At 39.0% G+C, this 25,451-nt stretch overlaps 2 protein-coding genes across 6 annotated transcripts in view; one reads left to right on the plus strand and one right to left on the minus strand.

Moving 5' to 3' along the window:
- The first annotated feature begins 1,629 nt into the window (after positions 1-1,629).
- Positions 1,630-11,318, plus strand: LOC116309467 (signal transducer and activator of transcription 1-alpha/beta-like). Its single transcript, XM_031726074.2, has 24 exons — positions 1,630-1,730; positions 2,555-2,682; positions 2,865-3,009; positions 3,100-3,195; positions 3,612-3,689; positions 3,782-3,860; positions 4,452-4,540; positions 5,159-5,310; positions 5,416-5,580; positions 5,674-5,766; positions 6,301-6,360; positions 6,508-6,537; positions 6,626-6,713; positions 6,824-6,865; positions 7,164-7,247; positions 7,366-7,467; positions 7,558-7,693; positions 8,346-8,386; positions 8,473-8,549; positions 8,671-8,810; positions 8,995-9,165; positions 9,379-9,436; positions 9,531-9,603; positions 10,999-11,318. Exons 2-24 carry the CDS (start codon positions 2,555-2,557, stop codon positions 11,140-11,142), a joined length of 2,271 nt encoding a protein of 756 aa, XP_031581934.1. The 5' UTR covers positions 1,630-1,730; the 3' UTR covers positions 11,143-11,318.
- A 922-nt stretch (positions 11,319-12,240) lies between these two features.
- LOC116309465 (glutaminase kidney isoform, mitochondrial-like) overlaps positions 12,241-25,451 on the minus strand; it is a 36,780-nt gene continuing 23,569 nt past the window's right edge. For 3 of the 5 annotated variants that reach the window (XM_031726070.2, XM_031726071.2, XM_039600278.1), the window contains 4 exons: positions 15,746-15,807; positions 14,514-14,590; positions 14,168-14,231; positions 12,241-13,269 (listed from right to left, as the gene is read on the minus strand). In XM_031726070.2, the coding sequence (XP_031581930.1) occupies positions 13,122-13,269; positions 14,168-14,231; positions 14,514-14,590; positions 15,746-15,807 (351 nt within the window). In that variant the 3' untranslated portion in view covers positions 12,241-13,121. Of the gene's footprint in view, positions 13,270-14,167; positions 14,232-14,513; positions 14,591-15,745; positions 15,808-19,922; positions 24,531-25,451 lie in introns of those variants that run through there. The other 2 variants (XM_031726072.2, XM_031726073.2) reach the window with 1 other exon arrangement.

Here is a 25,451-nt window from a genome sequence, read left to right on the forward strand (position 1 = left end):
TTACACCTGTGTGATTAATGGAGGAAACTTGTGAGCTGAAAGCTCTGCTCCCCATCCTCTCATCCAAATATGGCCACTTCTGGTTTAAAGAAAAGTAACATGGAAGCGGGGGTGTAGGTGGAGCTACAGCATTTTTCAGTGAATGGATAGGGGTTCAGTGCCTGTTCTTATCCTGGGATGCTTCTGCATGCAGACTGAAGGACCGAGGGATCAAACCCTGGACCTTCTAACGCAGATGCCAAAAGTAAGACATTCTGTACTTGAGTAGAAGTACAGATGCTAGTGTTAAAAAAATAATCCAGTCAAAGTACTGATTCAACTGCTTTACTCAAGTAAAAGTTAAAAAGTACTGTCTCTGATATGTACTCAAAGTAAGAACATAAAAAACAGCTCTATGGAGGACGTTTCTACCAGCTGTTTTTAAGGTAACTGAATCTTGTGCTGTATTAAAAATAAAATAACATAGGAGTATAAACTTTATTTCCGTATGAAATTTAATTCTAATACATGTGTGCAGCTTAAATCAGTTAAATAGAACATGAGCAGAAAAAAGAAGGATAATAAAACATAGCTCTATTTTTTGTTGCCTACATTGTAGGGCAGGGGTCTCAAACTTAAATGAGCTGTGGGCCACTGCTGGCACTGTCATCTCATGTGAGGACCATCTTAGTGTTCAAGTAGTACAAACAAACAAGAAAACACCCACAAATATTTCCACAAATGTAGTGTTTTGTTTGTTTTGTCAAATTTCAAATATTGTACAACAAGACAAAACTGCAAACGTGAACGAATTTCTTCCCCCCCTCTAAGAATTTCATTGTACTACCAAATAAACACATTGGTACTCTCTTTCTGGCCAGACATCTGGCAGCACTTCTGCTATAATTTTTTTTTTTTTTTTTTTTTTGCATTTAACTCAATAAAAATGCAGACATAGTTTTTGAAAATAGTTTTCCTTACAAATAACTCTCTCACTGAACTAACACAGCCAATCCCTCAACATGTTTGTATTCTTTGCTTATATTGCCTTCATATTAACTCAGTTTTTGCTTTTTAAATAACTTATTTTAGCATTGCACTCAACAACAAACAAAAAAGTAACTTCAAGAGCCAAATTGCATTATATTTCTTCACGTCAATATAGTGGCACCCGGGCTGCCAGTGTGAGACTCATGTTGTAGAGGGTAATTTTGTTTCTAAATAGGAAAAAGGTTGTAGGGAAGAGATTATAGGGATTTAGCAGGTGGGGGAACCCTAAAAATCAGCTGTAGTGGCGCAGTGTGGGGAAAAGAAGGTGCAAAAATCCAAAACAAAGACACCAGACAGTACAGACCGATACAGACACAAGACAGTGCAGACACAACAGTGCAATAGAAATGTGCAGAAAGACTAAGTATTGTGGAAAAAAAACGGATAAAAACGGGTTCATGAGCGCTGAGATGCAGCAGCCCACCAAACGGAGCTGAAACCTGCACAGAAAACAGCTGTTTTCAGGGATTCAACATCTGGCTGTTGTTATTTTTCTTTACTTTGTGACTTGCCGGATGTCGAGCTGTGTGGCCTCCAGCTTTACACCCAGCAGGACGAGTTCTGGAGAATCACGTGGTGAGTGTGAGTGGGCGTGTGCAACGGAAGCTCACGTCCTCATTCTTAAGGCAGATCAGAAGGCTGGAGGTCGCTTGTGATTTTTGTCCTGCTTTCACTCGTCCGACAAAGAGCCACCCACCAAGGTAAGTCATGATTTCTGCGCAAAGAAACAACTTTAGTTCTATTGTGGGCAGCCTTGTGCGCAGCTTATGGTCCACTTTCCTCCAAAATGTGCGCGATCCTGATTTTTAAAAGTGGGTAATTGTCTGATAAAAGCTGTTAAAAAGGCAAATGTAAATAAATGAAAATCCTCGGTTCGTGAAGTTGCTGCGGTGTTGTTGCATTTCTTGGAAATCCCCTCCGATTATATTAAAGAGCTGGGTAAAACTTTCCAGTCAGTTCAGTTACATTATTTACCGATAGCTGGCGACATCAATACGCCACCACACGCGCTTTGCATTACATAAACATAAAACTAATCAGCTCATAATTACTCACACCTCACTTAGGTGCTGTGTTTATTCGAATTATTTTGAGATTTACACGTTCTGTGTCCACAGACATTCCCTTTGGCTGATATGTAAGATAAATAAGATAAATATAACTGCATGGGAGTTTAAGTCAGCTTTTAAGGACTAAGAAAACTGTCAGTGTGATCACTTTTGAAACTGCACTTGTTATTCACTTGTTACAGCATGTGATCTGACGATGAGAGGTACACATTTTCAGTGAGCGTCAGTCATATTTGTATGATTATATATGGTTATAGTCATGGCTGCCTCTTGGCCAGGCCACACTTAAAAACTGATTTTTAATCTATATAAAACTTTATCTTAAATTACTCTAGCATAAGATATATTTCTGTTAATAAAATGGAGGAAAATAACGGTAAAGACTTCTATCACATCTGTGGACCAATCAGAGGCCCTGAACTCGTGAAAAGAGGTTTGTGTCTTTGTGACTGCAGATGGCTCAGTGGCAGGCCCTTCTGAAGCTGGACTCGGCACTCCAGAACCGGGTCTGCCAGCTGTACGAGAGAAGATTTCCCAAAGAGATTCGCCACTATCTGAGCATCTGGATCGAGAACCAGGACTGGTAAGACGGGGCTGGATGCAGGAGCAGGGAAAATAGTTATGGTCTAAGATTAAAGAGCTTTAACTTAATATAGTAAGTTGTACAGTATATGTTATAAGGAAGACCGTGAAATAGTACATTGTTTTTCAGCACATGCAAACAGATGCAGTCCTGGAGTTAAATCTTCTGTTTCTCTGCATTAGGGATTCGGCAGCTGTGGACGAGCACAGAGCCAGAACCTGTTTCCAGGCTCTCCTGGTGTTTCTACAAGAGCAGTGGTATCGTTCTGTCCAGGAGAACAATATTCTGCAGGGGCCAGATTTTTCCAGGATGAAGGACTACCTGCTGGTAGGACAGATGATGCTCTGTGCAGAAAAATTTTAATTATTTGAAGATAAACCTCCAGTAATCATTTGTGTGGTTCTTTCTGCTCCTTAGGAGCATTTCCAGGGTGAGCCGCTGAAATTGGCCCTACTTCTGTCTGAATGCCTGAAGGAGGAAAAGCAAATTCTGGCTTCGGTCTCTGAGCCTCAGGTCAGTTAAATGCTGTTCTAACGAACAGCCTGGTTTCATTCCTAAGTCATATTTACACAGACAGGTCTGTCCCAAGGTCACTGCAGTTAACTAAAAGTGGATATGAAAAAATTTTAGTAGAATCATAACTTTGATACACGCTAACTGTAAACCTGTGCCTGGGTTGCTTATAGAGAGAGTTACAATTAATGGCAGAAATACATTTTCCCGGACCAGTGAGTAGGTGGAACTGTAAAAATTGCTCATGCTAACAGAAAACGTAGCATTGTGAGTCATAGCAAGGCAAATATGGCAACACGTTAGAGCGATACTGAGATCACAACCAGAGGAAAGGAAGAGTAAATATAAATTATAGTTATAAATAAATATTTGATAATAATTGCAAACATGTGACAGAACCTTCTTGTTTTTGTCAGAGTTGCAACAATCCAGGCATGCAACAAAGCTGGAGAGAGTTGGACGACAAAATCAATGAACTGAAGCAACAGACTTTGGTAAGATTACTGGGATTTTATTTTCAGCCTTCCAAGAAAGATAAATGTTTTCCTCTTGGTTTCTAAACCAATGCACTCTTACTCTAATGTAGGAGACCAAGAAGGAAATCAAGACACTGGAGGGTCTGAATGAAAAACTGGACTATATTCTGATGGCCTGGCAAAATAAAGGTATGATAGCATGACCACATGCTGTATATAAAAGATGGACATAGTCGCCATGCCATTACCTACTGGTTTTTGAAGTGTGGACGACTTTAAAGCATTAATTTTAGCAGTGTGATTAGTAATAAAATCCTAGAAATTTCACTAATCAAAACTGAGGCTGTAACTCAACACAACCCTTGCCCATCCTTAAAAAGGCACAAACAATGCAGTGACTCCAGTTAGCTGACATCTGACATCTGGCAGCTACCGATGCCTCTGTCACCTGTCAATCAAACTGGCCACGACCCTCAAAGTAAACCTGGAAAAAAATCTGTTATTATACAGTTGAAGGAGGGAAGTATCTGCAAAGATTAAAACTGTGTTTTTGTAGCAGGCTGAAAACAAGGTGATGTTGTCGTATAAATTTGGACATTTTAACATGGGAGTCTATGGGGACTCTGACTCACTGTCAAAGTCAACCTCAAGTGGCCACTAGAGGGCCTGCAGTTTAGTCCCATTTGTCAGCCCAGGAGTTGCTTGGCAGGATAAAAACCTGGCAGGTCTGGTTTGTCACGCAATTGTTTTTGACACGTGTGTCTTATCTGTCTTTTCCAGTGGAGGAGAACACTGATCTGGCCCAGTCCCAATGTATTGTTGATCAGGAATGTCAGAAACATGCAGACTTCATAACACAAAGAAAGGAGGTATGGTAAATACATGTTTGATGAAATGTTGGCATTAGTGGTGTTAAACTAGTCTAAATGGATAAACCACATTCATAAAGTATTTTGATATTTTGTGCAATTATTATGAAAGCTTCATAGAAAATGTTCATGTCATAGATTTCTTTTGTGGTTGTTTTCTTGGAAACCTAGAAACAAACTGGTTGGGGCAGTTTAGTAGAAACATCTATTATCTGCTAGTGGTCTGTTCTAAATGCAACATTGTTTTGCTGGGGAAATATTTTTGCGCAAAAACATAACTGGAAATGCCTTGCACTGATTGGTTGAACAAACCAGCAACCTATAGGCAGTAGGACTAAGTCCACTTTGCGTAGCAGTCTTCCCCTTTCAGACATTTCCATTGAAATGCAAATAAGTCATATAAGCTGATACAGCCACCCACCAGCAACATAGATGACAGCTCTCAGAGTTATACTCATAGAACCTTGGGTTACGGTGGGTAACCTTTCCTTAACTGTTATTTTGCTGTGTTCAGATTTTATTGCGGGCTATGAGAGATCATGTCTGCACTGGTCAGATGGTGAAACCTCTTCCCTCTCTTATGCGCACATATGAATCTTTTCTTTTTTTGTCTTGCAGATTGTGCTGCATCAGTTGGTTAACATTTTAAAGCAGACAGAAAAAGTCATGGCGACTCTCACTGATGTGGAGCTGCCGGAGTGGAAGCGCAGGCAGCAGTTGGCCTGCATTGGAAGTCAAGCTGACACCAGTCTGGACCACCTGGACAAGTGGTTAGAGCTCATTTGTTCTGCTCACCTTTGCATGTCTAAGAGAATCTGTTTTTCCTCTGTGACTTTTTACACTCAGCACTTGTGCCTGTTTTATTCTGTGTGCAGGTTTTCGACTGTCGCCGAAGTGCTGCTAGGAGTCTGCGAACAGCTGAAGAAGCTTCAAGACCAGAACAGCAAATACAGCAGCACTGACCCTGCCTTCTGCCTCCCTACTTCAATCCCAGAAATGGAGAAATTTGGGCGGTCCTTGTTAATAAAACTAGTCACAAAGTGAGTCACTCTTTTTTACATATATATAGACACACACACTGATGCACCAACAGTATGAATAGTGACATGTTCTGTTGTGGTCTGGCATTGCAGCGCTCTGGTGGTGGAGAAACAGCCCGTCATGCAGAAATTTCCACAGCGTCCTCTGATACTGAAGACCGGGGTGCAGTTCAGTATCACAGTGAGGTAAGCATGCACTGACTTTATACACGTGTATGTCTGAGAAACCCAAATGTCAGCTGGGACTTCATGTCACTCAGTGCTTCCATGTAATGGCAGTATGTAATCAGTTCCTTTTATTTGTCTGTCTGTCTGTTAGCAGTTTAATGTTGGGGGAAAACCAGGTCAAATGTGAAAATCAGGGAAAACTTTATATTGCCCACAATTTTCTGTGGCCTTTACACAGTTTAGGGTCAGGTCTGATCCCCAAAACTAAAACATTTCTTTATTAAACTGACGTTCATCTTATTTTGACTGCAGTTTTCTCTCTGAGGTCTCAGATGGGCCTCATTAGGTATATTTTCCTTTTACCTGCTAATTATTCACACAGACAAACTTTTTCATAACAAGCATAAGAGTTAGCATCTAGGTTTTGAGATGAGTCGTTTTAACTGAAAGCAGTTTATAGGCTTACTTACTTAAACCTTTTTACATGTTTACTGGGCCAAAATAACCAGTGCTAAACTAAAAAACATAAAGAAATGTCTTTTCTCTTTTCAGGTTCCTGGCAAACATCCCTGAATTCAAATGCATGCTGAGAGTCAAACCTGTATTTGACAAGTAAGTGAAAGAAAAGCTGGTCTGAAAGAGTGACATAGAGTTCAGATGGAAATATTTATTTTTTTGAGCTTTTATTTTTAAAAAACCTTTTTTAAATTTTTGTTTTCTCAAATCTTTTCTTGTCTTTTTTCTCCCCACCAAAATAAGGGATGTTGTAGAAGCCAAGACAGTGAAAGGGTAGGTAGACTAAAATCTGAAACATACATTTATGAAAGTTTATATTTCTGTAATAAAAGAGTACTGATGCTTTTTGTGCTTTTTGCAGGTTCCGTCTCTTTGATTTCAACAGAGACGACTGTAAGGTGTTGGACGAGGACACAGATGGAGGCTTGATGGCAGAATTTGGGCACATGGTATGAAAATCCTCAAAGTTAACAAAGCTTTATGTTTAACTACTATACATTCATATGTTCTTTTATACAGTACAACTTGTAGTTTCTTATCAAAAATCATATTTTTTCAGTCGCTCAAGGAAAGAAAATCAAGAAGCAAAAGCTCATCTGCGGTAAGAGAAGAAGTTTATTTTAAATTGTCTTTTTTCACATGAGCATTTATGAGCATTACTATACTGTACACGTTTCAGTAGTATGTAGTCATATAAATCTTGATGGAAAATCTTGAGGGTAAACAGAGGTAAATACAGGTGAGATGACTGATGAGAAGAAGGTAAACAAAGCATCAAACTCAAGTGTATTTTTAAAGTTTTATTGATTCCACATACCTCTCATGTTTTTGTTTATGAATTGAGTGCTAGAGACGTGAGCTGCTGCCTTACTCCCATTACTTTCTTTCTTTTCCCTTAGAACCATCTGGTAGTCACTGAAGAGCTGCACATCATCAAGTTTGTGACAGACTTTCAGTACGCAGGACAAACGTGCAACATCGAGGTAAGCAGCATGAACTTCAGCTTTGATGGCGTTCTCTAGTCCTGATCTTTAAAATTGGTTGCTGTGGTGGAGGGTTTGTACTTTTATTGACTGGTTTCCTCCTCTGCTGTCGGCCCAGGCCAGCTCCCTGCCCGTGGTCGTCATCTCCAGCACGAATCAACTCCCCAATGCCTGGGCCTCCATCATGTGGTGGAACATGGTGTCCACCAGTGAACCTTGGGTAAAATTTTGTCACAGCCAACAAACACTAGTAACATCTGTTAAGACAAGCCAGGAAATGTCATTGTGGTTCTGTGACTTTTCCCTGTAGGACCTGTCGCTGTTCCTGAATCCTCCTCCTCTCACCTGGGAGCAGCTGTCAGAGGTGCTAAGCTGGCAGTTTTTGACCGTTGGCAAACGAGGGCTCGATGAAATGCAACTCTCCATGCTAAGAGACAAAATTATGGGTAAGTAAATAAAGTCTAAGCCAATTTTTTCAATTACTTTTTTAAGAAGACATTTATATTTCATTTGCGTTGTTGATGGGAGTTAATTTTAGAGCTCATGTTAGCTATTAAGCTGTATATATATAAAGATATATCTTGCATATTGTGTGTAGTCTTAAAAGTCTGAAGTTTCTGTGTATTTTTTGTTTTTGAAAAACAATATCACTAAGGATCAAATTTAAAAAAAAAAAAAATATTTACTTGCATGTTAAAAAATATATATTTTTATATAAAATCACTACTGACCAGTACAAAAATAGCTTTTCGCATTTTGGAAATCACTATTACTTTTACTGAAATTATACAATTAGCATGCAAAGCAGATTGTTAGCATAGCTTAGCATGGAAAATACATTGTTAGCTTGTAGCATACAGTAAAAAGCAGAGTACGAAGTTGGCTTAGCACAAAATACAAAGTAGCTTAGCCCTGACGTGCAAACATTTGAATGTGCACATGAAGAATAAAAAATATGTGCACAGGTACAAAAACCCCCCAAAACAAATAGTGCAATGATTACACACGTACTATCTAATATTAAAATTTATAAATACTATAAAACACTTTATGGTAACTTTAAAAAAAAAAAAAATGTAACAGTTGGTGCTGTTGCAGATGATCCTGACGGCATGGTGTTCTGGAGCAGCTTCTCCAAGGTGGGTCTTAAGATAAGTTCCTGTAGTTTCCTTGAGTCTGACCGCGAGCACACAGGGGCTTGACTCTTTGTTTTCCTGTGGCGCAGAACGAAAATGCCTGGATCTGGATCGATGGCATCCTCGATTTGATCAAGAAACACTTGGTGGATCTTTGGCATGACGGGTACGACTTCATGCTGACATCCAAACTTAGTTTAGCAACATTTCTTAAAGTTGTAGTACAGTCATATAAGGAAAATGTGCTAATGTAGAAGGGTGTGGCGTTTCCTGTGTGCGACTTTCAGATCCATCATGGGGTTCGTGAGCAGGGAGAGGACACGCCTCCTGCTGCAGGAAAAACAGGCCGGTACTTTTCTGATCCGGTTCAGTGAGAGCAGCAGAGACGGCGCCGTCACCTTCAGCTGGGTCGACCACTCCAACGGTGGTATGTTTCTGAGTCTGTCTTCACTGAGCCCACTGAGGACAATTTAAATAACTCTGCTGGAAGAAATAGAATAGTTACGTACAATTATGTATTCACTATAAAGTATATTTACCTTAAATTGTGTGTTTGCTGACTGCAGTGGTTTGTCCTGCTTTGTATTGATATGTGTTTTCTCCCCCTGTAGAGCCTCATGTGCATGCGGTCCAGCCGTACACCAAGAAAGAGCTGTCGGTGTTACCTCTGCCAGACATCATTTACCGCTACAGTCTGGCATCCCAGCGAAGCAGAAATCCCCTGGTCTATCTTTACCCCGACATCCCCAAAGACACCGCCTTCGGACGCTACAAATCCCCCGGTATCACCTCTCACATCACTTTCTCCATGAAAATTACTACAAAATAAATAAATAAATAAAAATCCTGTAGAAAACAGTGAATATAAATTTTGTCTTGTACTCTGTCATAAGATAAAGATAAACTCTGTCATAAAGTGTTTACCATTTCAAATAATGTTGAGATGATCCAGTTTACTTTCTGTGTAATGAGCCCAATCCTATCTGTCCACACAGAAACATCAGAACCTTCAGGGGATGGATATCACCGCAGAATACCTTCTTTTATATCAAAGTAAGTAACAGTAACAAAAATGCTTCTGCAGTGTGCCTGAATTTAATTTTAATTCATTATTATAATCTTTTTTTGTTTGTGTGTTGTTGTACAGCGATCCTACGCCACCTCCTTCTCCACCCAATGAGACCCACATGATGGAAATGGACAATGAGCCGGAAACAAGTGTAGGTTTATTATTTATTTTTAGGTTTATTTTCCTGCAGCCCTTTAAGGTAGACTTAATTTGTTGGGATAATTTTCTTTTCTTTTCTTTTTAAGATCTGGTTCAAGAACAGCTTATTTACGATTTAGCTGTAGCCTGTTGAAAACATGAATACTAAAAGTGAGGTACGACAGAAGTGAACAGGCTGCATTTAAAAAGTGGATTTAAACTTTAAAGAGTGTTTTCGGTGCCGTGTTATCGTCCATTGGCATCAACATATTTCCTAGTTAGTGCCAGTTTACTCACTAAAACGGAAGCACAGAAGTTGGATCTTAATATGGAAAGACAACTTAAAACATAAAAAATTTGCACCAAATCAACAGAAGATCCCAACGATCACACAGTAATTTTCCCTCACCAACACTTTATCTGTACCACCAGTGATAATTTAAAAACTTACAGGTTGTCTTTAATGAGCTGGTTTTGTGCCGTGTTTAAACAGCCATTTCTTTTGTTTGCACAAAAGACCACAAGAACAAAATGTGTTTAAAGGAGACTCAGGCTACGTTCACACTGCAGGTCTTAATGCTCAATTCTGATTTTTTTTGATCAAATCCGATTTTTTTTTGTCTGCTTGTTTACACTACAAATAAAATGTGACAGCAAACGCGCTCTAGTGTGAACCCTCAAAGCGGCCCTCATGCGCAAAAGAAGACATTACACACAACGCGCTCTGTTTAGACGCAGACCAAACAGTATTGTTTGACTGATGGCCCTTAATATAAAGACTTGTTTCGGACTTTACGTTTCCCAATTTTGCTTTAAGTTATAAAGTTATTTTGTTATTTACATATGGCCTAATAATGATCCTTATTGCTGTTTTAGAGAGTATAGTTGCAGATTTCTGTCAGAATCTGCAGATTATACAGTACAAATAAAATGTTCACGTTTCTCCAACGTTGTTTTCCCAACAGTTTCACTAACATCTACACTGGATGGCCAGGAAGCGTTCGCGATGTCTTCTCCGGCGCTTCTCCGGCGTCTGTCTTGTGTCAGTGACGTAAAAGACGGATTTAATGTGACATGACCATTCAAACAGCAGTCGCTTTCTAAAACATCAGATATGTATCGGATTCAGTACCACATACGAAAGTGACCCAGATCGGATTTGAAAATATCGGATTTGTGCCGTTCACACTGTCATACCATGATCGGGTATAGGTCGCAGGGTCAGAAAAGTCAGATTTGATGCGCTTTCGCCTGCAGTGTGAACGTAGCCTAAATGTTCTCTCTCTGTTGCAAGTAAATCACAACACATCGAATGCATAACATGCATCACCTTCTGAGTATCTCCAGGTTCAAACCCTAACCCTTTCCTGCTGCAGCTAACTTAAACTAAACCTGTGTTTCACTGCAGGCCGGCTTGAGTGAACTCCTCTCTTTTATTGTCGACTCGCCTGCTCCAGGCATGCCCTGGGGATCTCAGCTGGATCTGACTTTAGCTTCGCTACAGACATCATCGCCTGAAAACTTCTTTGTTGATCAGTTTAGTTTCAGCTAAAATCTGCTGGATTGCTGATCACACGCTGCACTTTGCTGGAAAACAAAGCTGTACTATAAAAATGGCAACAATCAATGTGCATGAGATTTTAATTCAAAGTTTATATTCACATTCTGTTTTTCTTACTGTGCTGTATATTTGCTTTATATTTAGTTTTAATAAAATAACTGACTGGATGACTGTGTACCCCGACTGTTGCTCTGTGGCTGCTCTGGGATCATGGCCCCCCTCTGACACTGAATTGAATAAGTGGTTAAGTAAATTGATGGATGGATAAATTCCAGGGGCGAGAAAACCCGCATGGCCTCTTGGTCTTGTTTTGAAAACTTTAATAATTCCTGAGTTTACTTCCAAATAGGGATGCAAAGAGACAAAATTTGCTTCAGATGTTTGTCTAATCCTGACTAGCAAACTGAAGACACTGACAACTTGTCAGTCACAAGTCATTAAATAATACGCACTCTTTTAAGTTATTAACTGAGATTCTAAACTACAGATTAAGATTATAAACTCACCAGAAGCCTGTTTACAGAGGTCACAAGTGAAGAATCAAATTCAACAAAAATAAATAAATATCAAAAATTATTTGAAAATATTTAATGCTCAGTGTATTTCAAGTAATTTTAAAGCAGTTCAATATTTGGTTAATGTTTGGGTTAAAGGATGTATCCTGGTTCCTCACAGTTTTGCTGGAGGCTAAGGTGATGACATCCAGAGTAAATATGTGGTTCGAGGTCATCTAAAAAAATGTTTTTAGTTTATTGAATTTGTGTCATCTAATGTCATAGATAAAGCTTGGTGTCATCTGCATAGCAATGAAAACGTATGCAGTGTCATGTAAAAAGCTTTGTTCCCAGTACAGAACCCTGTGTAACTCTGTCACTACCTCCTCTATGTAAAGAAGACTCCCAGTATACATGCACAAATTGGAACTGGACGTTTAGGAATCACTGCTCTGTGCCTTGGAACACTTTGATAGCTGAATCAATGAAAATTCAGAATTTGGCATCTCACTTAAAGACACTTCAGATTCAGACTGGAGGAGCCAGGAATCAAACTACCAACATCCTAAACCACACAGTGTGAAACACAATCATGTAGAGGTTTCTATTCCAGCTTTTTATTTGGCATTTTTCCATGAAATACATGAACTCCAACTGACACCATGAAAACACTCACATGGACATTAAATTTAAGTATGTAGTTTTGATTATAATTATCGTACGTGTTGTTCATGTTTATATATTTGCAAATTAAATTTAACGGGTTAAAAACAATGACTATATTCCACATGTGGAAAGAAAAACATCTGAAAATAATGTCTGAGAATTACTGCACAAAGCCAGATCAGGTTGTCACTGTAAACATTGCCCTAAAATGTATGCCAATCAACATTATATTGATATTATAGTCCGCCCAAATTAAATACACAAATGTAACCATGCTGACAAAGTAAACCACAAAATGCAACAAATCACACGATCTTCTGTCCGTCTCACACCCTCTGAAATTAATTTCCATCTTTAAAAAGTCTGTGAAATAAATACAAACTGTTTCTATTGCAAGTTTTTCCACTGAAAAATACATTCTGGAGTACAATCTCTGAGAACCTGCTGGTGACCTCGCAAATGAGCACAGAGGCAGGAATGTAAATCAAGCACACCCGTAACTACACATCGCATAATTTACACCATAATTTCCACACAGCTCACAACACATGTACAGTGAGAGTAAAACTAACAAAATACTAAACTAGTACAAGCTACATCCTAGAAATGTGGTTTACAGGAGTAATACCGTAAACACTTTAAATATGAGTTTAAGTCGCTCACGCTCACATTTTGATAGACGTGAACAAGCAACCATTTACGGCCATAAAACAAACCACAGCAGAGCAGCTAAATAATTCAACAGAAGCCTGAGCATTGGTCTACAAAGTTTTTCCTCCTCCAGTCCTCCGTAGAAACCTGCAGCAGGTCTCACAGAAGGCTGTCCAGGCTCTTCTCAGGGCTAGTCTTGTGCTCGTCATCGGAGGGCGGGCTGTATTTCTCGTGGTACTGCTGCAGCATGGTGACCACGTCGTGGTGGCCGAAATGCACCGCCTCATCCATCGGCGTGTTCCCCCATCTGTGCAAAAACAAATTAAGAGGGTAAAGAATACACTTTATGTTTGATAAAAAATTGAGATGTAACCCTGCAGGTGGGTATAGAGGACCAAAAACACCCAAAATTAAAAGAAACTATTAAAGGAAATTAATAACCAAGATTAATATTCATCCATCCATCCATTTTCTTCTGCTTATCCATTTCAGGGACACAGGGGGGCTGGAGCCTCTCCCAGCTGTCACAGGACAAAAGATTAGGGCTAAAATTAATAGTAGATAAATTAATAATAAATAACAAATAAGTGTAGGCATTTATTAGATATTGCATGAGTTCACCTTCACAACAATTTCTCAATTTATTTATTTTAGAAGGAGTTTGCCTAGCCTAGCAAAAACGACACACACACACACACACACACACACACACACACACACACACACACACAAAACTACAACATGTCGCCAAAAAAGGGGAAAACATGTACATATACTATTTGGCTTCAATTTAATTATTTATTTATAGAATTCTAGCGTCTATCTTTTAAAACTTTCTGATTCAGATTTACAATTTATTATTTAATGAAGCAACACATTTCTTTGTGGCCAACCCAGTGGCACACTGCCTCATTTACATAATGGGAGAGAAATTATTACATAAATAAATACACACATAAACTGATGGTAAACTGGTGAATAAATAATTTAGCATACAAAAATAGATTATTATTATTTAAAATGTTTAATTTATTTATATTATTTATGATTTTGGCACTTTTGGTTCTCCATAGCTATCAGAATCTGAGCTTGGAGGATGAATTTTCTTTACTTTTTAACCACACTGAGACTTTTCTCAAAGGCTGGAAATTCTGCTTCAAAGCTCATTATTATAATCAGTATAAATACAGGTAGTAAAGACTCACCTGTCTCTGGGTACTGGATTCACCTTGCAAGCCTCCATCAGAAAGCGAACCACCTCTATGTGTCCTAATGGAAGCAGAGCACATGTTACAAATGACTTTTACCTTGTTATACTGTGAAAAGGGTGCATGCTAGATTTTAATTGGCTCTCCCGATGCATAACTCCTCTTAAAGACTGTATTTTTCTGCAGCATCTGTATCTTATGTCTACTTCTTACCTTGAAACTGTTTCCATATATGTAATTTATATACATCATGGAAACAGCTCCAGACCACAGGATCAGACTTTAAAGAGTATTTGAGGGCGAGCTGTGTCTATTTACTGAATAACCTCAGGCTGAACGTTACCTTCAGCTGCTGCGACGTGCAGGGCCGTCCTCGAGTCGTAGTCCCTCTGCTCCATGTCCATGGACGACAGCGCGAACCTGCACAAAGGATCATTAAACAACTCTGTATGCACCTCTAACTGCTGCACAGTTCATAAGAGTCTCAGATTGGAGGTTAAAGAACATTCTGCTGTTACAGCCTGAAACATCTTTTCCTAGGAAATTACCTTCAGAAAGCAGCAATAATACATTTTATATGGAGGGTTGATCTGGGATACACGATTTCCTTCTGTTTTATGACTTCTTGTCCAGTTCTGGAGCAGTTTTTTGTTTTCTGTTTCTTCCAGAAGTTTCAAATAATCAAGCAGGGCTAGAGCCACAAACCGCAGTTCCTCTAGTGGCCACCAGAGGCTCCAGCACTGAGTCAGCCCCCACAGACTCCAATGTTAAAAGGTCCAACTTTATGGCAGAAATAAACATGTTTACAGCCTGATACAAAACACCTTCATATCAAGTTTACAGGAGGGGAAATATTTTAATAGCTTATAATGTTTTTTAAGGGTTAAATTGAGGGGCGTGGTCACTCTGACATTCATCATTTTTAGATCCTTTGATTCCCCAAAGCAAACAAACGCTGAAGCATCACAGAGCTTTACAGGAAGTTTTACAGCTACATTAAAATGATAAGTGAGGCTTAATCTCCACAGTGAAATCTTAGTCGCCCTCACAGTGCTTCTTGCCCCATTTAGACACCTCTAACCAGCATAAAATTACTCAACAGGTAAAAGTGAATTCATTGTTGAAATCAGGTTAAATTTACTTCTTTGTAACAGCCTGAAAACACGACTTTCCAAACAAAAGTCTAACAACCAGACTGAGCCCATAAAACGACATCCATGTTTGTTTGCAGACTCTTGTAGATTCAAAAAATGATGAAAAATATTTTAAGTTCTTAACTCAAAATTGATCGTTAACAAGTGAAGAAGGCTGCAAACATGGATGCAGAGCCACACTTTAAACTATTTTTGAAAATAGTGCAAACGTTTCATGAGACTTTCATGAGGTCAGATGTAAAAACTCCACAGGGACACCTGTAAATTCCTTTTTCTGCCACTTGAGGTCAGCAAGGTGCTTCGTCGTGCAGTCAGAGGAGTTTTTCTTTCATGTAGATGCTATTAAAAAGCTCCACTGGGGGGCGAAACGTGACTAAATCTGAACTGATCTCTTATTAAAAGCTGTGTGTGAGTTGCTCACCTCCTCAGGGCTGATACGTCCCCAGTGTAGGCGGCAAACAGCAGGTTGATCACAGACTTGACCTGTGGACGGAAACGGGACGTTTTCAGGGTCACACCATTAAACCAAAACACACAGGCAGCTGCATAAAAGCTGAAGGATTCACGAAGGAATTACTCCACACACATCTAATCTAACGCCACACATTTCAAGCAGCACTGAAAGGAAGTCAATCACACATTTATTTTTTATGATTATTTTGGAAGAAATTAGTAATTTAATCACCACAATGCATCTATAATTCAACAGCACTAAATATTTCAATCACAGATCCACGCTTTGGTCATAACTTACCACCAAACAGGAATGAATCATTTCCTATGAGCAAAACTTCAAAGTAAAACATGTGAAGAAAATAAGAATACAAACACGGAGAGGGCTCTACAGAAAAAAATAAAATCATTAACATTCAATTTTTAGTTATTCACATTGTCAGAGCTACAGTCTGTGAATTAATGTTGTTAATCCTTTATCAGAAGGGAGAGTTTCTCCTGAACAGGATTATTTATCTAAACATCTGACATGAGGAGAGAGCTGAAGACACGTTAAGTTTTGGTCCAAATAAAAAATTTACACAACCGAAAAAAAGAGACAGGGACTCAGAAAACCTGCAGATATTCATCAAAACAGCCTAAAATGGACATTTTTAAGAGTTTGACCTTCTCTGTATTTTGTTATTCCAATCTTTTCGCTCCACAGTATCATGTTTTGTCTTCAGATAATCTTCTATTTTAAGATATACTCATATGTACCAGAGTCGTTGCAGTTTTCATAGTTTTCTTTTAGACTTTTAGTTTTTCTTTCACTTTAGCTTCAGTTTATTCCAGAGTGGATTTTCTTGTTTTTAATTAGTGTTTTTCTTTCACTTTAGCTTCACTTTATTCCAGAGTGGATTTTCTTGTTTTTAATTAGTGTTTTTCTTTCACTTTAGCTTCACTTTATTCCAGAGTGGATTTTCTTGTTTTTAATTAGTGTTTTTCTTTTTTACTGCAGGCAGCGCTTCACTCATTCATTCACTCATGAGGGCTGGTTTAAAAAGATGTTTACGCTAATGGTTACAACCATCTTTTCTATAAAATTTGTGTTTGAGATTCAAAAAATAATCAGTCTCGCACAAAGCCTGTAAGTGTCCAGTGTCATGATGTTTCTCTACAGGGTAAACTAGTTTCACATCTAGTTTTAGTTCTTTAGTTTTAGTTTAGTAAATTAACCTTGGTTTGTACAAATTGGCCTGTGAGTGAAATCTTCTGATTGTGTTGTCCTAACCTCGTCCTCGTTTGGTAGTCCAAAGAAAATATGCAAACTGTGTCAGAGAGGCTAAAATAAACATGAGCACATACAGTTTTATGATTTGTGGCAAAAATGTGCACGACTAAATATTTTTATTGGTACTTTGGAACTCGGCATCATTGAATTAGGTAATATCAACTATCATCTGGAATGGCGAAAAATATTTGTGATGCAGAGCGGTGTAATCTAGCTTGACAGGAGCATTTACCTCTCAGAGTAGCTTTGTATGATTCACAGTCCATAATAATCCTTCTTTAGGGCCTTTTTTAAACCCAAATCTTTTACAGCTGCCGTTTACACGTCAACATTTCAGAGCTGTCGGTAACAAATAACAGCCTGTATTTGTATGAACGCTGACGTGGGTCGCTGTGTTCAGTAAACAGCCTGTATGAATGCTACGCTCAAACATCTGACTGCTCTGTTATCAGTCTGCTGGATTTAAATCTTTCCGCCGCAAATGTGTGACTGTCACAAGGTCGTAACTAATCAGAGACGGTGACACACAGAGAAAGCAAAGCTTCTCCATGAGTCCTCTAAGGTGGTTTTTGTTATCTGTGCAAAAAAAAAAAAAGATGGCTACTAAGGTGCAAGTACGTAAAGAAAGAATATTCTGTAAAGGGCATGCACAAAGGAAACAGCTGGCAAGGGGCGCAGTGATTGAAGAAAGATACCAATGAGTTTTGGGGGGGGGGGTTACTTAGGCAACCAGAACCTGGAAGTCTGCAAGTTACCAAAGTGATGCGTGACAGGTTGCGTGGTTGACAGGTCGCCACAAAATGAGCGCTTAAGATTTACCCCATACTTGTGACGCCTAGTTTAAAAAACTGATTAAGCTGATGGTGATGCCCATCTTTAGTATACAGTCTGTGTTTGAGATGCAAAGAATAATCAGGCGACAGGGTCTCACATACATGGCCTTTAATCAAAAATCAAAGCCACATGTGGGAAAGTCGTTAATTTTCTAATGTCTCTCTAAAAGGTAAACGAGGCACGTAAAAACCCAGACCAGGTGCACAAAAAACACCTGCCGACGAGGCGTAAATGTATTTGCATGTCTTCTTGTACGTTAGAATGCAGTAAAACTGGAGTACTGATGAATACAGTAACAGATGGTTGCGTGTCACCTTCAGGAAGTTTAATGCATCAACACCTCAACACGTCTTCCAAATATTCACCTCTCCAAAGGTACAGTGTGACCTCATTCTGTGATCTCAGTTTGTTTTGCTGGTGGCAGCGAGCCAAAACTCACACGCCTATATGTGGTGTGACATGAAAAAAAATGAGGAATGGTCCTTCAAAAACACCTGAGAACTACTTTTCTCCTTGCTGTCATGTGACACGTTACTGCGCACTCACATGGAGGATCTTCTCAAAGGTCAGCGTTTAGCTTCTCTGTGCTCTGAAGGAGCAGCTGTCTGTGACTTCTTTCCACCTCAATCAGGATCGATCAATCAAATGTGATTGATCGATCGATGGATGTGACTGTGTGTGCTCTAGTTAGTTAGTACGGAGCCCCGCAAGTTAGCCATTTAGCTCAGCTTACCATAAAAACTGGACTGGTGTGTGTGACCGTTATAAAAAGGAAACTAAAGCTTATTTCACTCATTTATTTATTCACTTATTTATTATATTTGATAAATCAATTATATACTTAAAACCCCTAACCTGGCAAATATTTGAAAATACAACCTTTTTGTCTTTTTTGTATAATTATTTAAAATAGCTACAAATTTCTGATCATGTCACCAAACTAAGATAAGCTTCTCTTGAGGAGACAAGCTTCCCAAGTACAGGACTCGCGAGGTGGTTTTTGTTATTTCTGCACAAAAAAATTGTTCTTTCGTGCAAAACAACATAAATGAAAGTAAAACTAAATCACCTGGATGAACAAGTTTTTATCTTATGTTTACAAAAGCAAAGAAAGCTACAAACTTACTTAAACTGGGGCCATTAACCAAGATGGCTACTGGGGTACAAGTACGTAAAGGCAGAATATTCAGAATAATCAAACACGTGACATTCGAAAACCAAATTGAATTAAAAAATAAAGTCGTTAACTCTCTAATGTCTCTCTAAAAGGTAAACGAGGCACGTAAAAACCCAGACCAGGTGCACAAAAACACCTGCCGACGAGGCGTGTCTATGTCAGAATGCAGTAAAACTGGAGCATTGATGAATACTGATAGTAATGGATGGTTGATTGTTGGTATGAGGTGCCTGTGCTGATGTGCTGTTTGGTCGACAGAATATTTCCACTTTCGGTTTGTTCAGATGCAGCTTTATGAACCTAAGCTGTGCTGCTTGTTCTCATTAGGGAGAAGACGTAGTATAATCCATGCTTGTTAGATCTTTTTTGGTCCAGCTGTCTTGATTGTTTACTAATTGTGAATAATTTTTCACGCTGTATTACGAAGGATTTAAAATCGTTTGGTCTTACAATCTTTCCCAGATTGATGGTCAGCAACAGGTGCTTCTCTGATCACTGCCATCTTTCCTCTGTGGCATTATGTTAACACACCTGAACGCTCCACTCACACTTACTGATGAGCAGTTAATGAACTGCATTAACTAGCAGCACCTGGCTGATAATTTCAGTGGTAGCAGTGAGGGGTTTTTTCCCCCCATTGTTTCTGCATTTTGTCTCAGTTTTTCTGAAATAAATAAAGACACAGACAGGCGAGCACTTTTTTGATCCTGTCATGTGTCGCTGTTCCTCTAAGGTTATATTTACATAACCTCAGAATTCACCACATTATGTCCTGATTCATAAACGTTAGAAAGAAGCACGACTGCATGAATCTTCAAGTTAAAGGTGTTTTCTGTAAAGAAGCGCTGCGAGCTCAGAGGGTGAGACGATTTAAAACAGATGCTTTATTTCATTTCATACAAGAAACAACAAGGCAACAAAAATAATATCGACACCATTTTTACTGTCACGTCTGCACGTCCAGAACAAAGAGGCAGCTCATGGAGACTTCACGAACAGAAACACATAAAAGTCTGACAGCTGTGAGCTGGGAACTGTTTGGTTTCACATTTTCAGGTCAGGAAGCAGCTCATTTTATCTTCTGCTTGTCTTTATATAAAAATCTAACCTCACAGTTCCGAGGTCACCAAACTTTGATGGTAGTGATCACTTTTAAATCTTTTATTAATTTACAAAGGGATAACATTCATGTTCAAGACACAAATTAACCAAAGAGAGACAGTGAAAAGGATTCAAACAAGGATGAAAATTCATGGAAATTGACAAAAACAAAAACATGCAGACAACAGAAAACAAATTCATACATGACATGAAGGTCTGTGCGAAGATTAGTCCTTTTGTTAAATTTGCACCATTAGAATTTAATCATCTTTGATTTTCTAATACTCGGGTTTGAATCGAGCCATTCTTCATTTTATCTACTTTCATGGTGCAAACCGAACAAAGCTTTACACAGACCCATAATACAGATCTGATGAGTTGATGCTGCATTCAAAAGCCCCGCTGTCACGATTCTGATTGGAATAATTGGGGTTCTTTTTGGAAGAATAACACATAAACACAAGGTTTATGTGTTATTTTTCCAAAACAAAGAAGGACAGATGTGATTGATAATTAGTCCTGATTGGCTGGATCGGTTCAGTCTCCCCCCAGTGCTGGTCGCTTTAGTTTTTATCTCTGGCTCTCAAATTCAGATTTTTGTGCCAATCAACGGAGCATCAAAGATGTAAAAGTCAAATACTTTAAAGAAGAGGAGAGCGACTCGTTTCGCTCATGGCCAAAAGAAGGAAATGTTGAGCTAAGACCGAGCGAATAAGGAAAATAAACTATCCCTGTCAAACCGACGAGCTGCGCAGCGTTTAATCAAGTCCTAAAACAATTAATTACTTTAGTCTTAAAAGTGTAGTTTTTTAGTGAACTGATTAATGAAACGTCCATAAAAACCAAAAAGGAACTGTTGTTATGGTAAAGGCCTCACTCACATGTGAGGGAAGTAAAACAAGCGATTGTGTTCTTCTTCACTCGTCTCTGTGGTTGGTTGCTCGTAAAAGCCACGCACTCTGGAAAAACTCTGCACATATGGTTGATTTAAATGGGAATAAAATGAGCTGCAGTGTCCTCTGTACGTTAAACCGGGTTCAAGCTACACAATATTTTTATCTCCGTATGCTCAGCGCCCAGGATCTGTGTAGCCTAAACCGGCATACGCATCGCCTCCTTATTAGATCGGTTTTTCAGTGACTTAAGAGTTTGTACATTCAATAGTTTTACTAAAACAATAAAAAATAAAGTGCAGCTACATCATAATTTTCTCTAATTTTTTGGCAATTATATTTTTAAAAATCTCTTTATAATAATTTGCATTTTAAACGCAGTTTCACTTTTTCATAAATAACAATTCAGCTAAAATCAGCAAAATCAGTTGAACATTGAACTGCACAACCAACAACACATGCGGACACCGTGGGAGTTCATTTAAGTGTTCATGCATTTGATCACTACAGAAGAAAATAACTGTTTTTATGTGATAATAATCTTCAGATTATAATAATCCAGCAACACTGATGATGACTGAGGCTTTTGAATACGTTTCACCTACAACACCCACATGACCAGCAGAAGTTTAACGAAAAAAAAAAAAAAAAAAAAAAACATACCAGGAGATTAAAAACAAAAAATAAAAAGACGTCTCACAACATGACAGTAGTAACATAATGGTAACGGCTCCAGCAGCATCGCGCTGAGCTCAAACCTACGAAACACACGTACAGTTTCAACAGCGATTAACAAACACACACCTCCTCCTGCCTCACAGTGCAGAGAAATCTAAGGCATCTGCTGGCGCGACAATTATGTGCAAGTACTTATATTTACCGGAGGAGCTCACGTGATAAACCCGGAACGTCTGAAGTAAAAATTCAAACACACTCTTTGGTCTGCAGCTGAAGATCACTGGTGTGCAGATGGACAGCTGAAAGCTACACACGCCTGCTGCTACAAACATCCAGAAATAAGAAACGTTGCCTAAACTGATGAGACTAAGACTCTGAAAACTTCCCAAACAATACTCAACGTGTTCCTCGTGCTGGAACATCGACACTCACCGGTTAACACCTCTTTTCTGTAGATTTGTGAATTTTTTATTTTAATCCGTGTTTTCAGTGACATAGAAAGAGAAGAGCTGCAGATTAAAGCTTCTAAAACTGAAAGGGCCAGACTCACTAACCATCCTGCACTCAGGATTTAATGAAGAGACCACCAAAACCTGCACTCAGCTGTTTTTGCTGATTAACGGATCTAGTTGTAATTAACATGATTTCTTCAAGTTTGTGGCAGGCGGCTTACTGCTGTTTAACACACACAAACACAAACATCATGTTTCATCCTGCACCTGACAGGTTGCTGGGAGCATTAATGTCTTTGGGCAGCCAGGCGGAGAGGTTATCAGAAGGGTGGATGTTAGTGCAGAACCAAAACTTCAGCAGGAAGCTTTCGAGCTGAGCTCAGCATATTTCTGGTCAACAGTAATTGTACTAATACTAGTAATACTGTTACTTCGATGTAATAGAGCAAAACACAACACAGAAAGTCAGAGGGAGGGAATAGTTGCTCGCTACATGATTCATGTAAAAGCCATGGATGTGTTACAGGCACAGGTGAGTTGATGGGTCTGCAGTGTTTCAGAATTTTAGCCACATTTCTGCACAGGTGCCGGCCCCTCATGAAACTGTAGCGCACAGAAACTTATTTTGTGTCTATTAATGAGAATCGAGCAGGAGTGTAGTGAGTTAGAGTCTTATAGTCTGATCTGCAGGTGGAGTTTTGCAGAAACTGCTGTGCACAGACGGGTGTGAGTCGGATTGTTTCCTTTGACTTTCATAAATTCCTGCAGTCTCACACAGTAAAAGCATCATGGCACAACAGCGGTAACTCCATGCACACATAAATAATGGCATGTGATCTATTCTCCTTCAGCTGTCTCTTACTGACCTGCTGCTTATGGAAACAACTCCACGTGTGAAGCTAGCCATGCTGTATTTTTTTGGTTAACAGCTCACTCGCACACCCAGCAGGCTCGTGTTTGACCTGATAATCACTTTGGTCATTACTGAAATGAACTGTGGCTGAGAAAAAGGTTTTTATTTGATGACTTTATCCTGTAACTGGACTAGAGAGGATAAAAGCCTCAGATTAAGTTCATCCACGTTTGGTACGTCTGATTTTCTTTCTGGAAGTGCCAGCTCCATCTGCTCGCAGAACTTCTGACTGGATTTCAGGTGAGGGACATGAATCGTCACCTTTGTAGTAAATAAATGCTGCATTCACATTTAGCAGATTTATTTCTACACAGAGGCATCGTGTTTGCATACTTTTGTGAGCTGTGTAGATACCAAGGGAGTTAATGACTGTATGAAGCCATGAGAGACTTAAACTGAACCTACACAACTGACTTTACTCGCCTTTCATTCCTCAGAATTCAGAAGCATGTCAGAACCTGCAGGTAAACAAGTCAAACCTAAGAAACAGCCGAATGCTTTTGTCACCTTACTGCGAGAAAACTGCCCTCTGTTAGTATCAATCACATCATCAAACACACAAACAAACTCAACTTGAGCTGAAAGTCCTCACGACTTCTGTCTGTTTCATAGAGTTGCGTTAATATCAAAGAAACGGAAGCAGGCACAAATCAAGTATTATTTTAACAGAAAACACAAATATCTGCAAAATAACGCAACATTTGTGGATGTCATTCGTTAATGTTCTTCATCTACATTTTAAATTGAGGAGCCAAAAGTCACAGAAGTGGGAAATAAATAAAAATAATAACCAGGAAAATAAAACATCAATCACGGCCAAAATATTCTTTTAATCACTCGTAACACACCCCTAAATTTAAAGTCACGCAGCTCAGTGTTTACTCTCAAGCAGCTGTTTTTTTGGGTCGTAGAGTGAACACAGCGCTAGCCGACATTGTTAAAAAGAAAACTCTGACGTGATGAAGAAGTAAAGAAAGATAAAAGTGTGCTGAGATAAAACGAGAGCGAAGTGCGTACGTTACACATCAGATCCTTGTCACGTCGCTAAGGCAACGAAGCAAATGGAGGTCATTTGGAGTTCAACATAATAATAATAAGCTGATCCCATTTTTCCAGCACAGACAAAAACAAAAACAAGTTTCCCAGTAACCGCTTCACCAGCAATAAATAATCCTCTACATAATTTATACATAAATATGAGGGTGAGGAGATGATGCCATCGCGTTGTTGGGAGATCAGGCGAGGTGGGGGCGTCTGTTTTTGTTTGTTTGTTTGTTTTAAAGTTTCACTCGACGACTTTGTCCATCCTATAGACTACAGTGGTGGAGCTGTCCTCGTTCGACTCAGTGGGGGACACCTTTTTCCAAAGAGGGGCTTTCAGAGCCAGCTCCTGCTGGAGGCTCTCGTAATCCATAGGTCCGAAGGTCTGTTGCTGTTATTGACACGGATAATAAATTAGTCTCAAACCTCCGTTTCTGCCTGTGTTTATGTGCTGGGTGGATCGTTGCAACACTTGGAAGTAAAATGGAGCCAAAACAGTGCCATCAGTTTTCACAGTGTTTCCCACACATTCAGTAGTGTTAATGGAGCACTATACATCGACAATACTCCATAATGTAATAACACAACACACCTGCTCGCTCATATTGACAACTTATATCCCTACCAGGGGTCAGAAATCTTCGTTTATAGAGCTATAAAACACTTTTATGCCCTATAGTAACGAAACACAGCTGATGGAGTATAAAGAGGCTAACAACGTCAACGACACGTGTAAATTTAAATCTTTAACCACATGTGACTCTGCAGTGGGGCGTTTATGATTTAACGCTGCATTTTCATCACAGTAAGACCACGCTTTCTTCTTCTTCTTCTTTTTTTGCATTAATAAAACTAGAGTAAGGAAAATGGTTTACATTTTTGTTATTATTACCAACAAAATGTAACAATAAGTTAGCGTATTTACGCTGACTCTGACACAGAGTAGCTATAAAGCTCTGAGCCTGCATTAGCAGAAGGAATCAAAGCAAAAGAGCTGACATAATAAATAAAGTAAATTTGACATATAGCATTACAGAAACTTTAAAAATAGTATTTTTATCTATCTATCGATTAGATAGAATCTAAAGTCCAGCAGCAGATTGAGCACTAAGTCAGTAACTCAGCAAACAAATCTGTCCACAAAATCCTCTTTCCACTTTTACATTTGTACTGATGAAGCGAGCTAGAGCTTTTAAAAAAAACCCATCACGGTTAATCAGAAAAGGAGAACACAAATTTTTGCTCATTTTAACACGTTTGTGTTTACCGGCTGAAACAGAAAGAAGAGATGGCGAAAGCCCAGATGCAGCCT

Source organism: Oreochromis aureus, linkage group 16, assembly GCF_013358895.1.
Source record: "Oreochromis aureus strain Israel breed Guangdong linkage group 16, ZZ_aureus, whole genome shotgun sequence".
Taxonomy (NCBI): Eukaryota; Metazoa; Chordata; class Actinopteri; order Cichliformes; family Cichlidae; genus Oreochromis; species Oreochromis aureus.